The 15,515-nt window shown below is 38.5% G+C and overlaps 3 protein-coding genes across 3 annotated transcripts; 2 read left to right on the top strand and 1 right to left on the bottom strand.

The window, feature by feature from the left end:
* Nucleotides 1-1,124: 1,124 nt before the first annotated feature.
* LOC106091256 (uncharacterized) lies at nt 1,125-6,640 on the top strand. Its single transcript, XM_013257727.2, has 3 exons — nt 1,125-1,251; nt 1,510-2,078; nt 6,364-6,640. Exons 2-3 carry the CDS (start codon nt 1,788-1,790, stop codon nt 6,541-6,543), a joined length of 471 nt encoding a protein of 156 aa, XP_013113181.1. The 5' UTR covers nt 1,125-1,251; nt 1,510-1,787; the 3' UTR covers nt 6,544-6,640.
* LOC106091257 (uncharacterized) lies at nt 6,550-7,287 on the top strand. The gene has a single exon (XM_013257728.2). The coding sequence runs from the start codon at nt 6,638-6,640 to the stop codon at nt 6,809-6,811; it is 174 nt and encodes a 57-aa protein (XP_013113182.1). The 5' UTR covers nt 6,550-6,637; the 3' UTR covers nt 6,812-7,287.
* Nucleotides 7,288-12,403: 5,116 nt separating this feature from the next.
* LOC106091247 (vesicle-associated membrane protein 2-like) lies at nt 12,404-15,151 on the bottom strand. Its single transcript, XM_059368864.1, has 3 exons — nt 14,999-15,151; nt 14,653-14,912; nt 12,404-12,411 (listed from the first exon to the last, which is right to left on the bottom strand). The coding sequence occupies exons 1-3, from the start codon at nt 15,058-15,060 to the stop codon at nt 12,404-12,406; spliced, it is 330 nt and encodes a 109-aa protein (XP_059224847.1). The 5' UTR covers nt 15,061-15,151.
* Between the last annotated feature and the right edge of the window lie 364 nt (nt 15,152-15,515).

Here is a 15,515-nt window from a genome sequence, read left to right as displayed (position 1 = left end):
CATTCAGTGATATGTGAGAAGTTTGCATTTGCAATAACCAATGGCTATAAAGTTAATGCGGAGATCGGTTCTATGGACCAGAACGTCCTTGTTCACCTGCTAGAGCTTGACGAGGTCGCTACTGCACACGCGAATATGTGGCTACTATAACAATAACATCGGTTAAAGTACCAATCACCTTTTGCACGATAAATCATAAAAGTAGCTGGGGCTAGACGGAATCTCTACACTGATGCTCAAAAATTGATATTAATTGCTTGATCAATATCCTCAATCTGTTGTTATTGGTGTAGCAGATGTCGTAGAAGTCAAAGCTCCGTAAAGTGGAACGATCGTGACTTCAAGGCTTCCACATTGCTGTTGTTGATGTGGCCATATATCTCCAAAATGTTGATGACATCTTTGATAGTTCTAACTGCTTATTTCACTGCAGGAAAGATATATGCCTCCATATTATATTATGTTTTTAATTTTCATTCAATGTTATAAAAAAAAAGACTCAATATAAATCTTAGGCTGATTAACGGCCAGCAGTCTTCACTCACCACATTATCGACATTAAATAATCGATTTCGAAAACGATAACTTTGTTGTAGAGGAGACCACGAGTATGCATGTCTCTACTTCGCAGAATGTAAAATTTGGCAAAAATTCGTGAAAGCATCTCAAGTAAATAATAAGAATATTTATTGTACCATTGTTCCCGCGGCAATCGGTCGTATGTGGCGAAACGAGCTTACTCGCCTTTAAGTGTTTGACGAGGATCGCAAAAAATATATAACGGCCTGTAGTTTTCAATTGATTGTTTCTTGCGCATACATCCCTGACTTTATTGAACCACATTACCGACAGCTTATCAAATCGATTTTTATAACCATAACTTGCTTGGAATTCAAACGAAATGTTTAATTCCCTTAAAACGTTTCATAAAACAAATAAAAATTAATATATAAAAATATTTAAAGAGTAAAATGAATATCTTTTTGCCGCTTGTTTTAGCACATACTGAAAAATCTGCTAGCAATGACAATCGAATCGAAAGTGTTGGTTTATTTGTGAATGGATAACCGAGTAATCATACTGCTCTGTACCCTCTTTTTCTTGACAATTTACCTCATTCTCTTACTTACTCGTTTGTTTTTCTAGAGACAAGATATTTGTTTTCGGGCTTCAACAAATTTAAAAATTTGTGACAGAATTTAAAGTTTTCCCATAAAAGCATTTGCAATCTTGTTGATGATCAAATTATTAGTAAGTTTAAATAAAGGAATTTCCCTAAAACAATGATTATAAGTCGTATTGGATTCATTAAGCCATCATGCAACGCCACACCCTAAACCAAGCTTAAACCAACAAATTGGGGAGTGTCTGAAGTGTTTTCATTGTTTTAATTGGGAATGTGACACACACTCAACTTTTTCATGATTTTAATCGGATTATTTGTTTACACCTGCTTTAGCGATACATTTAATTGATATTTTAAATTAAATTAATTTGTTTTTCTTTCAGAAAACTTTACATTTCGAAATCTTTTTGTATCGAGTGGATATTCAATCAAACGTTGCCTTATTCCAATATCAAATGCACCAACACAAGCACACGCCAACGTCTGCGTCGTTTATGTTAAAGCACCACACATGAGTTTACAACATTTTTGAGAGCTGGTTTCTTATTCTTGTTGTTGCTGTTGTTGGCCGCAAGAAAGTGAATTCTTTCCAAAACGCGCTATCCCACCATCGCTATCTGTGTCTCTGCGGCTCACGGCGTGTCTGCTGCTGTAACAGACTATGTCAACACTCGACGAACGAGAACTCTATAAAAATAATACATATTTTAAGGGTCACATTTATGGGAACTATTCTCCCTTCTATGTAACAATTACCATTGTCACATTGTTTATTGGTTCAATTATATTGTTGAATATCATTCTGGGTTGCTGCTCCAAGCATAGGAAATATTGGCAAGATAGACATACGGGAAATCGTTGGCTAGTTTCGATTTGGACTGCAACGCCACATAAGCAACCACCATTGGATTTAACTGAACTGAAAGACGTCTCATATTTTCAAAAATTGCAGGTATGTAGAATCTTGAGTATCTGCTATGGTATTTAATTGGGGCCTCGGATTTATTAGAATTTAATTAATATGATTCATCAATCTATAAAAAAAAAAACGTCACTGGCATGCCCAGGTTTAAGTGTACTTTACGGAATGACCTAGGACATTCGAATTTGGGGCACGTTTCGAAGTCCTGGGTCTGGGTACACCCAAGCTCCTCCTTAGAGGTAGGTTTTAGACAATGTGGTAACCAAATTATGGGTTAGGGGACTGGCATCAGTAAACTTGGTGAATGCAAAAGCTATCGGGGTGACGCAGTCCGCTTTCAGGGCGTGGGCTACAATCGAAACCCCTATGGATGGAGAAATTGTGGCTTTTACTGAGAGGAAGAAGAAGGAGGTCAGTATGGCTTTCGCTATCATTTCGGGTCACATAAGACTGCAGGCGCTCTTATGCAAAAAGGGTCGGTAAGTGATAGCGTCTGTTCGAAAGATGATAAGACATTGGAACATGTCCTTTGTCAATGTCAGGCTTTCACAACTAAAAAACTCCCGCAGATACCAGATTTGAAGCAACTTAGGGACAAAAAGCTAACAACTTAGGGATTTTTTGAGCAGCAAGGAGAGAAGATCAGAAACAATTTTCAGCGGTGGTTATCTCCTCCTCGTGCTGCTGATACTTGTATGTTATTCACCTTACGTAATCAGCTGTGTAAACTTCTCTACTATAATGGTTTCGCTCAGCGGCAAACCGTTCGGACTGCGCAACAAAAAGGAGGCCCCTTGTGATGGAAATGGAAGCTTTATGGGCAATTTTGCAATTTCACAAACCGATTACTGGTTTAGGTCTATGTCCACAGTGGCAAGGTGGCGGATAAGAAATCGCACTATCTTTTTGTACCCAACCTAAGGGAAGCAAGTATAAAATTCCGGGTCGAATCTTTTATAGGGACTGCGGAGAGGGAACAGTCTTTGATTAGTCTTTGATTATGATCCTGGACATATCCCGGTATGCAAACCCAACCGCAGATGTGAATTTTGTTGTTGTAGCAGTTTGTTGTGTTCTATCTTTCGCCTGCTTGATTCTGTTGAGTGTCAAGACCTAAGATGCGACTAAGATGAGGTGCGTCCACAGGGATCTGGGTCAGAGTCGAGTGGGTCTGGCTACGCAGTTAAACAATCGGGACATACATCTTGCACGTCGGCATCAATTCTTGCTCTGTAGGAGTTAAAGAGGCTGCATCCGCCGGAACGTAATTGAGCCAGAACTACTCCGGTTTGCCGGGGCAGGTCAATTTCTTCAGGTGCAATGGGAGGCGGTCGTTCTCCAAGGACTACATTCTCCTGGTAGCCATTTACCGCATCTGCTACCGTGTCTGCATGAATGTTGTCTAGATCTGCTTGAACTTTGTTGTTGTTGTAGCTGTGTTTTGGTCTTCCCCTTAATTTGTTGGCTAGGTTCCGGTTATGTATCCAGATGTACGATTGGTTAGGTTATGTAGAAGGAAACGCTTTTAGTAATCCTATCGTTAGCACCTTCACTCGTCGACCTTCCGTCGACCATTGTGTTCGTCCTTTAAGAGAAGCAGAAAAAAACTTTTTGACTTTCACCATACTGCGGTTAAAAAACGTAGAATGTAGAAGAGAAGGAAATGGAAACTAAAGCACATGGCAACTAAGGGCACAAGCCCATGGTACGGTTGTACGTACCGGATTGACCCAAAGGAGTCCTTCATCGACAAGGACTGGCATCTCAGTTCACAACACCCTGCTACAACAACATCGAAGGGCACGGGATTACTATGAGCACCAAACGGCTTGGAACTTTAAGTTCCTATGTATGTGATATTTATCGCCAACACGAGAATCTCAGTTGCGAGCTGCAGGGTTGCGGATAGTGGAATGCTTCGTATACATAATAGCTGCAACAGTAGTAGCTGACAATCAGCGGTATGGAATGGAGAGTCTCAGAGAGAAGGTGTTGGCTCCGGATCTTGCGTAAATGCTGAATGCCTGTGGTTTTCGTATGATAAGGCCAACTATTGGCGCCATTAAATAACCAATGGCCATAACGATTCAGCGGCGTTCGGTCCTATGGACCTAAATAAACGAGCTTGACGAGGATCACTACCTCCTTATATAAAAACGTGGCTATTACAATAACAACAACGACCGACTTGAGCCCGCATAGGAAGTGTTTTCTCCGGTCACTCATTACAGGCTCCTACAATTGTTGTTGTTGAGCACTGAGGCGACAGCCCTTGACGATGAAGGACTTCATTTGGTCAATACGGTACATACAACCGTGGTATTGAGCTCCTACAGTTGTTCAGAATGATAAGAACATATGAGCCTGGCACGAAAAAAGGTGTTCATCCATTATCCTATGTCTTATCTCCGCAAAGAAGGCAGGATAGTGACATAAATTATGCTCAAAAGTCTCCAACTCCATCTCAATACCACAAACCGCATCTCTGTGTCCAGTGGAACGTCCAAGATTTTACATTGCAATGACCAGTTACAACTCTTATCAATAGCTAGAGGACATACTTCCTTGACCCTAAGGTAAATGCTGTCTTCCTCCGTGAAAATTTCAGCCATAGATGTTTGGCCAACCAGCCCACGCTCGGTTGGCCATCGTTGGAAGCGTCTATTCTACCAAAGAGGTCGAACAAGGATGGGTTTGCCGATTCAGTAGCACTTATAAACGATCGATTCCAGGATAGCATCCTCCGTGAAAATTTCAGCCATAGGAGCTTGTCCAACCAGCTCACGGCCCGTTGGCCATCGTTGGAAGCGTCTATTCTACCAAAGAGGTCGAACAAGAATGGGTTTACCGATTCAGTAGCACTTATAAACGATCGATTCCAGGATAGCTTGCCGTTCTCTTCACCGTTCCCTGCCACAAAATAATGGCGGCGGACCCAGAAACTCATGAAAGCCTTTCTCTTGATTCGAAGTTGTTCTTTGCATCCCACACACAACAAGTCTTGACTTCATATGGGGCAACGCATCTTTACACGATGTCCACGTATGTCGCGATAGTCCGATCGGACAGCCTCTTTTGCATCGATAACAATACCCTGTAGTTTTTCGTTCATTCTACGAATAACACACCTACCCAGAGCCTGATGCCAGAACTCACATCTATAGGTGACAATTGGCCGCAACACTGACATAAACATTTAGCTGACTCTTCCTGGCCTAAGATACTAACTCCCACCTATGTGTTGCAATCGGGGTGGAGCAAATTCAGTCCCCTTTTTACGCTCTCCTCGAAATTCCTTCTCCAACTCAGTCTCCGATCATCACGCCCAAGTACATGACTTCTTGAGAGAACATGAGCTCCATCTAGAACAGGGATTTTGACCCTCTGGGTGGACATCAAGCTGAGCCTGATATCAGACCATGCATTTACAGGAGACAATCGGCCGAAACACTATCCCGGCACGGATAGCTGTGAGCACCAAACAGGCTGGAAAATTGAGGTCCAATCTGTGTGATGTTCATTGCTGTCACGATAAGCTTAGCTGCGAGCTACCGAGCGCGTCAACAGGTTGGGGATAGTTGAATGCACCATACGGAGTAGATGCAACGGCAGTTGCGGATATTCAGCGGTATCGAGCGGAGAGTCAGTCTCAGTGAGAGACCGGGCAACGCCGGCTCTTATAATGCTCGATTTGACAAGGCGAGTTATTGGCGTCTTTAAATAACCAATGACCACAAAGTCCATTGGACATCACCTGCATATCTCGACAGTTTACTCAATGTCTTCCTTAGTTTATAATAGTAGAAAGAAAACGAAACCACCATGATGACAAGGTTATCCCTGTAGGCAATGCTTGATTCGATCATTATCAGCTGTCTACTATTATTTGACACTCATATTGTCTTAATTGGTCACATTTCACGCTTTTTGGGGTGAAAATAAACTTCAGTTACTTGGGACCTAATATTTTTGAATTAGATGCGTGCTCTACCCCTAGAAACCATTCAGTTTTTTACAAATAACGCCTTAGCGGGTTTAGGGTGGGGCGTTCCCCCAGGTACCTCGACCACAAAGTTAGATATCAGATTCACGTTTTTTTTGTAGACTTTAAAGATACAAAACCGAATTTCTCTTAAATCGGTTCATCTATCTCCGCCAGGAAACCAAAAATTTATTCTTTTAGTGTGCCGCTGCATTGTTTTAACTTTAGTTCAGTGTGATATTGGAACTGCTTTGTACGATAAAAATGTCTTATGTCGAAATAGAGCTATCTTCATTATTTATCATTAATTTGCTATTGTTTTCCCCTCTTTAGCCTGCACCTCGTATTTTCCCTGAAGACGTTATAACCCAGAGCGAAGAAGTTCCCATACATCAGCATCAGCACCAACAATACCAAAGTCGACCACCACGCCCAGAAGGTCGTGGCTTACATCAACAGAGGCAACGGGAGGAGTACGTTGAATTGCAAACAAAACGCGAAAGCGATATTTAAGCTAAAAAGCATACAAATTGCTCAAAACAAAATCATCATCAGCTCATACTAATATTCTTCCAAAATTTATAATCAATCAATCAACAACTAAGCAATGGCATTTATAACTCTGTACCCAGCTGTAGCTGCATTGGCCCTTTTTATTGTCGGTGTCATAATGATAATTTTACGTTTTGGTCCACGCTTATGTGGACTGCGCCATCATGCTCTGCCCGACAGGGAAGATTGGCAGGGACGAGCTTATGAACACGAAATCAGCTATGCCTAATAACAAACAATTTTTTCTCGAAAAAAATTTCTTCAAACTATTTCGTTCATTTTATAGATGAATACATTTTTTTTATCGATTAGTCGATTAGTTAAGAATGTTTTATTACACTATATTATTATTATATGCCACATAAATCTTTCAACATTGGATTATTAAGTTAAGGTATCCACAGTTGGCATTTGAAGAATTTCAGAATACTCTCAGTGAAATGGTTGGTAGTATAGCTGGCAGAATTAGACTCCTTGAGAAGTTAAGCAGCATAACTGGCAGCTCTCTTAGATGCTTAGCTCGCTGGTATATAGAGTTTATATCAAATAAGATGAGTAAAGATAAGCACTATTCAATTTCCATAACTATTGGCTTCAAAATTCTTCAAGTTCTAACCGTGAACCTTATTTTCGAGTGCCTTAATATAAGAGTTTCATTCCAACACTATGTGTATTACATTCTAAACTGTTTGTGTAGCTTTTTTATTCAATCCCTCCTCCAACCGTCCATTTTATAAGTATGAAAGGGAAGTTTTCTTCTCTTTTGTTTGTAGTCCTTTTTTTTAAGCTAACATATCACTTTAATTTGTACACTCGATTAAAATTTTTACAAATCTATTTTTATTATACTAACAACATGTGTCTTAAGATTCTTTGCATTGCTGTATTTAATGCATATGTAAACGATTCAAAAAAAGAATAAAGAAATAAAAAATTTAAATAAAAACCAGTAAGAAAAGGCAAAAGTCGGGCGGTGCCGACTTTATAATACCCTACACCTACACTTTAGGTACATAGTGGGAGCTATATCTAATTCTGAAACAATATTGATGTACCTCGGCGGTTGTTTTCGGATGGGTTTTCAAACAATCCGTATTAAATTTCGAGCAAATATGTTCAAACTGTAATAAATACGGTTGACAAAAGACAACATTATTGCAAATTAGCCAAAATCTGATGAACATATATATGGGAGCTATATCTATATCTGAACCGATTTTGACCAAACTTCATAGATATTGTGGTAGGCATTGAGAAAAGACTTGTGCACAATTTTAGCAAGATTGGTTAATAAATGCGGTTGCAGAGGCAGGAATCTTAATATTACCGGTGGATTTCATAGAAATCGGTCCAGAGTTTTCACGATTTCTAGAAATCGGGAATTTCTAGAGAAACCGGTAATTTCTAGAGTAATTGATTCCAGAGTCACATCAAGCGCATTTATTGACCCATCTTGCCAACATTTTGCACAACGCTTTCCTGGACAACTGTCACAGTATCTGAGAAGTTTAGTCGAAATCGGTTCAGATTTAGGTATAGCTCCCATATATATTCGTCCGATTTTGAAAAATATTGCAAAAAAGTGCTCATTTTTTAACCGATTCTCTCAAAACTTGGCAGGAAGTATTTTCTTATGACTCTGGACATCATCTGGTGAATTTCATAGAAATCGGCCTAGATTTAGATATACTGTCATATATGTATATCGCCCGATTTTCACTTCTAGTTGGTATATGAATTATGCGATTTTGAAGCAATACTCTAACATTTTTGTGGAAATAGAAAAGAGCATTGCTAGTTCGTCCAGTACCATTACGGAAATAGATTTTCTTCACGAATCCAGCGGTGTCCTCAGAATTTTGAAATTCGCAAAACAAAAGATGTTACAGCAATTTTGAGCTTCTTTTATGAAGAAAATAATAGTTGTACTAATCTGAATTTTTTGTGCCATAATCTTCAGTCCTGTATACTCAACTCAAAAAATTTTTCCACATCAAAAATTGCAAATTTTCATAAGGGGTTAGCCTTTGCTAAAAAGAAATGCATAAAATGTGAAATTTTAAGTAATTCTGTTCATTTTACGAATGGACTTCGAATTTCGAACTGCGGCATGCCTTCAAATTTTCCAAATTCCAAAAAACGAAGAAGTTGGATTCGTGAGGAAAATCTCTTCCTGTAGAGCTGGGCTTCTCTTCCTTGGGCTTATGAATTCATAGTCGTTTTCAAGGCCAAAAACGCTGTAACTCCTTCATTTTTTCGAATTTCGAAAAATTTCCAGCGTTCCGCAGTTCGAAATTCGAAGACCATTCGTAAAATAAACAGAATTACTGAATATTTTACATTTTATTTTTTTGCATTTTTTTTGCAAAATTTGCAATTTTTGATGCGAAAAAATTTTTCGAGTTGAGTATACAGTTTTGAGGATTATGGCAAAAAAATCGGATTAGTGCAACTCCTATGTTTTTTCTTTAAAAATCAAGCTCAAAATCACATAATTAATATACGAAAAATGGTAAAAAAAATCAAGGTGAGTTTGAAATTGTTGTAACATCTTTTGTTTTGCGAATTCCAAAATTCTGAGGACAGCGTTGGATTCGTTAAGAAAATCATTCTCCGTAATGGTGCTTGACAAAGTAATACCCTTTTCTGTTTTCATGAAAACGTTAGAGTATTGCTTCAAAATCGCATAATTCATACCCAAAAATTAAAAAAAAAAAACAACTTGAGTTTACAATTCTGTAACTTTCTTAGTTTAGCAAACTTCAGAATTTGTCAAACACCGTTCGTTTTGCGAGGAAATCCACTTTCCGTAGAGGTGCTGGACGAAGCAATACTGTAAAGTTTTCTGTGAAAAACATCGCCAAAATCCATTTTTGCTTGGGCGTAAAAATTCATAGTCGTTTTCAAGGCCAAAAACGCTGTAACTCCTTCATTTTTTCGAATTTGGAAAAATTTTCAGCATTCCGTTATTCGAAATTCGAAGAAGATTCGTACAATAAACAGAATTATTTACAATTTCACATTTTATTTTTTTTGCATTTTTTTAGCATAGGCTAACCCCTTATGAAAATTTTCAATTTTTTGATGCGAAAAAAATTTTTCGAGTTGAGTATACAGCATTGAAGATTATTGCACAAAAATTCAGATTAGTGTAACTCCTATCTTTTTTCTTCAATAAACAAGCTCAAAATTGCATAATAGAATCCGAAAAATGGCAAAAAATCAAGGTAAGTTTGAAATTGCTGTAACACCTTTTGTTTTGCGAATTTTCAAAATTCTAAGGACACCGTTGGATTCATGAGGAAAATCTCTTTCCGTAGAGGTGCTGAATGAAGCAATACTATAAAGTTTTGTTGGAAAAACATCACTGAAACAATTTTTTCGAGCTTAAAAGTTCAAAGTCATTTTCAAAGACAAAAACGCTGTAACTCCTTCATTTTTTCGAATTTCGAAAATTTTCCAGCATTCCACAATTCGAAATTCAAGGAAGATTCGTACAATAAACAGTATTACTTAGAATTTCACATTTTATTTTTTGGCATTTTTTTAGCAAAGGCTAACCCCTTATGAAAATTTGCAATTTTTGAAGCGAAAAAATTTTTCGAGCTGAGTATACAGTATTGAAGATTATGGCACAAAAATTCAAATAAGTGCAACTCCTATGTTTTTTTTTTTTCAAAGAACAAGCTCAAAATCGCATAATAAAATCCGAAAAACTGTAAAAAAAATCAAGACCAAACTTGTATAGTTCTATCTCAGCAGCGACGAACCTGACTGCTATCCCCATGCACTTCGTGTTGGCGTCACTAGCGCCAGGCTCAGGCGAGATGGCTCTATATTGCTCGGAATGGTGTATCATGATGGCTAATCCCACCATTCCTTGAGCGATCCTTACATAGCACATTGTATCCGTGACAACTGTGCAAGCTGCAGGTGCTGGTCAGCTTTGTCTACTGGATCGCTCCAACCTTTTCCTACATTGATTTTGCTAAAGAAAATTTTTTCAGATGACAAACTTAAAAGCTGGGTTATCTGCACAAAAATCTGACCCAAAAACCCAAGGATAAATCAATCGAGCAAAAAACTGTTCTAGCAGCACACTGTGTATTGACTGGTCATAAGCCAAACTTCAACGACGTGGAAATCTCAGCTCAAGAGAACAACTAGAGACGAAGATTCACTCTCGAGATGTTGCATATCATCGACTTACCATCTGACGTGAGAAGGATTTTCAAAAAATACATAAAAAGTTGGGCGAAGATATATTTCGCCACACAGCCAACAAGCACAGCAGAAGAGAACATTCAGTTGCCAACAGACAATAGTTTGGGTAACAATTTATTTTTCTCAATCGGATAAAAATCGATAACTTACTTTAAGCCAGAATTTAGATAAAACATTTTCAAGAAACAATTTTAATAAAATTTTCAATTAAGACTGAAATTCGATAAAAACTTCTTTAGAGACAAAATAGAAATTTCTCCAAAGACAGAGGACTTTTACTTTGAAAGTCAATTTTCTTTTTTTGGAGAAAAATTTTTTGGAGAAAAATTTTTTCTTGAACTTAGGCGTTCAGCCTCATAGTCGGACATGCTAACCTCTGCTGCACGGTGCCCTCCGAGTACATACACTGAGTTTTCAAAAATTGGGTACGCGTTCTTCTCTTAAAATTGGGCAAAAAAGCGGATACATACGCTGCAACAACGTTTCGCCTCGGTCTTAAATTGTTCAGCTGGTTACCCATCAGCCCCTACTGCCTTGTTGCTATTCAGCAGGGTTAGTGATATGCTGATCTCATTCTAGGCTAAATAAGGCAGAAAATCGGATGCAAAAAACGTGTCACGTCGGTCTTTAATTGTTCAGCTGGTTACCCATCAGCCCCTACTGCCTTGTTGCTATTCAGCAAGGTTACTACTTTGCTGATCTCTGGACCAGTTTGCGTTAATGGAGAATTTAGGCGAAGGTCGGGGATTGCAAATGGGCCATATCGTTTCAGATTTAGATGCCTAAGATGCCTCCCATATAAGCCGATCTCCCGATTTGACTTCTTGAGACCCTGGAAACCGAAATTTTTGTCGGATTTGGCTGAAATTTTGCACATGGTGCTGTATTATGACTTCCAGCTACTGTGCTAAGTACGGTTCAAATCGTTAAAGAACTTGATATAGCTCCCATATAAACCGATCCCTCGATTTGACTTCTTGAGCCCCTTGGAAGCCGCAATTCTTGTCTGATTTGGCTGAAAATTTGCACATAGTGTTCTGTTATGAATCTCAATAACTGCTCATCCAAATCGGATGAAAAATGCTCCCTAGATAGGCTCATTGCACTATATCGAGAGATCGGTCTATATGGCAGCTATATCCAAATATGGTCGGATCGTGACAACAATTGACAGGAATGGGTAGGGGTCTACCAGAACACAATATGCCAAATTTTATCGACTTCGGATAAAAAATTGATCTTTTATGGCCTCAATGCTATATATCGGGAGATCGGGAGGCCGGTCTAAGGGCAGCTATATCCAAATATAGTCCGATCTGAACCATACCTCACTAAAGTATGTAGGGGTCTACCAGAAATCACCGTGCCAAATTTTATCGGAAACGGTTGAAAAATTACCAATTTATTGCCTCAAGACTTTAAGTCTGGAGATCCGATTTTATGAGATCAGAAAATCACGTTTATATACAAAGAATACGAAATCACAAAAAATTGTTTGGAATATATTTTTATGTCCAAGATATCGGCAAAATTATAAATACCCAGTTTTGGGTATAAATGGGTGAATACCTTTTGGGTATTTACCCATTGCCCAACTCTAAACATCTGTGATGTAAACACAGAATTGACATCATTATACCCATGACATAATTACCAGGTAGTGTACCGTAAACAGCTGGGTACAATCATTTCTCGCGAAGTGCATTATCTGTCAACGAGTTTTGGTTGTGAGTCAAGGCGAATTTAAGAAGTTGGTCTCACGCGAACAGCTGTCAGCAGCCGGCCAGCTTTGACGATAATAAGATGACAGATTTTTGTTTGCGATCTCTTTGTTGTTATCTTCTTTCTCGCATATTCTCTGCTCATGTACGCACACGTATACACACATGCACACAAATTTCTTTGTGTGTATTGGCAAAACGTCGATCAGTTTGATGGCAAGATGACGGATTGCACCTTATGATTTGTGGTTGTTGTACAAATGAGACCACCTTTAATTGTTTCGCCATGGTTGTGAGTGTGTATTATAGTTAAGAACCATAATACACACAAACAACGAATAATGGCGCGGACTAGTAACATACACAAAATCAGAGCTGCACTAATCATTGATTTTGATAGATAGTGCACTAAAGATTTTGTTGTTGGGCAACTGCCACTACCTGTTAATGAATGTGTCTTGATAATACCGTTAAATTGGCCGGCTATTATCAGCTGTTCGCGTGAGACCGCCTTTTTAAATCCATTTGAAATGTGGAGGCAAGTTGTATCTGACAAAAAATGCTGTTAAAAAAACAGGTAAGAGCGTGCTAAGTTCGACCGGGCCGATTCTTATATACCCTCCACCATGGATTGCATTTGTCGAGTTGCGCGGTATCTCTTTTTAGGCAATCAAAGAATAATGAATAAGAACTGTTATGCTATTGGAGCTACATCAAGTTATAGTCCAATCCGGACCATTAATTAATTGAATGCTGATCATTGGGATAAGAATTGCGCCTTGTAGAGGCTCAAGAAGCAAACTCGGAGATCAGTTTATATGGGAGCTGTATCAAGCTATAGATCGATTCAGGCCATTTTGGACACGTATGTTGAAGGTCATGAGAGAAGCCGTTGTAGACATTTCTGCCAAATCGGATAAGAATTGCGTCCTCTAGAGGCTCAAGATGTCAAGGCCCAAGATCGGTTTATATGACAGCTATACCAGGTTATAAACCGATTTAAATCATACTTAGCACAGTTGTTGGAAGTAATACCAAAACACCATGTGCAAAATTACAACCAAATCGGATAAGAATTGTGCCCCCTAAAAGCTAAGGGATTCAAGACCCCAGCTCGGTTTATATGGCAGCTATATCAGGCTGCGCACCGATTTAGACCATACTTTGCACAGTTGTTGGAAGTGATATCAAAACACCAGGTGCAAAATCAGGTGAGAATTGCGCCCTCTAGAAGCTTAAGAAGTCAAGACCCAAGATCGGTTTATATGGTAGCTATATCAGGTTATGCACCGATTTAGACCACATTAGCACAGTTGTTGGAAGTAATACCAAAACACCACGTGCAAAATTACAACCAAATCGGATAAGAATTGTGCCCTCTAAAAGCTGAAGATGTCAAGACCCCAGATCGGTTTATATGGCAGCTATATCAGGTTATGCATCGATTTAGACCATACTTAGCACAGTTGTTGGAAGTGCTACCAAAACACCACGTGGAAAATCAGGTGAGAATTGCGCCCTCTAGAGGCTCAAGAAGTCAAGACCCAAGATCGGTTTATATGGCAGCTATATCAAAACATGTACCGATATAGCCCATTTACAATCCCAACTGACCTACACTAATAAGAAGTATTTGTGCAAAATTTCAAACGGCTAACTTTACGCCTTCGATTAGCGTGCTTTCGACAGACAGACGGACGGACATGGCTAGATCGACATAAAATGTCATGTCGATCAAGAATCTATATATACTTTATGGGGTCTTAGACGAATATTTCGAGGAGTTATAAACAGAATGACAAAATTAGTATACCCCCATTCTATGGTGGAGGGTATAAAAATTGAGTTAGGCGCTTTTTATATTAAACCATCGATATAAAGAAGGTGTATTTCAAAACAAACTGATTTAGTGGACATTTTAAAAGACATGCGGACGGGTATCGCTCGATCGATTAAAAATGTCTTCATATATACTTTACAAGGTCTAAGATCAATATTACCTGGTGTGGCAAACGGAATTACAAAGGAAGGATACAAACGGAAGTACAAAAGAATGTTTCTAAGTGTGTGCGTTTCGATAAAGCTAAGACGACTTTTCGTTGATTTCGAATAATACCAAACTTACCGATTACAAAGAGAATAAAGATAAAAACTGCAACACCCAAAGCTATCTTTGCCCTCATTTGAGCCCACCATTTTTTGCGCTTTACTTTAACAGCTCCCACTTGAAAGTTCGATGCTAATCTTTCCACTGATTCTGCAGTTTCATTTAAATCCTCAAGCTTTATTTTACGTGCCATAACTTTGTTGATATTTTCACACATGATTTCAACGATCTCATCGGCTTGCTCTTGAGTCTGCTGCAGTAGTTTCGGTGTTTGGTAACTGAAAATGGATGAAACGGTTGCCATTATTGAGACGATCTTATAAATCATAAACAATTGTTGATCTTTTATGACACAGATACTTACGCATCCAACGTTGGAGTTCTTTTTGAATAGTAGACATGTTCGTAAAGTTGATCGTCGGACATTTTAGTTTTATAACTAGAAAATTTTTATTGCGTTTGATGATAGAGTAAAATTCTGTGGATTTACTCTAATTTCGATATTCAACAACCAAGTGGCTTCATAATTTTTATTTATTGTTTAAAAAAAAAAATTGTATTTGAAATTTTTTTTAAATAAAATTTGTATTTCAACGACTATATACATATGAGTATTTGAGTCAGGTTTTTGTTTATATGCCTTTGTTTTAGCTTGTTAATAAACGTCTTGTTGGACACGCGCTGAGTGTTGATTGAGTCACTTCATATCAAAACTTGTCGTTAAACTGCGATTAAAGTTAACAGTGGGTTTTTTAAATGGCCCAAAGAGAAAAAAAAACATTTGGGGATCTCTTGAGTATCGTTTTTATACCCTCCACCATAGGATGGGGGTATACTAATTTCGTCACTCTGTTTGTAACACCTCGAAATATGCGTCTGAG

The sequence above is a fragment of the Stomoxys calcitrans genome, chromosome 1, assembly GCF_963082655.1.
Source record: "Stomoxys calcitrans chromosome 1, idStoCalc2.1, whole genome shotgun sequence".
Taxonomy (NCBI): Eukaryota; Metazoa; Arthropoda; class Insecta; order Diptera; family Muscidae; genus Stomoxys; species Stomoxys calcitrans.
Note: the sequence above shows the minus strand (reverse complement) of the source record. Positions and strands in the feature narration are given on the sequence as shown.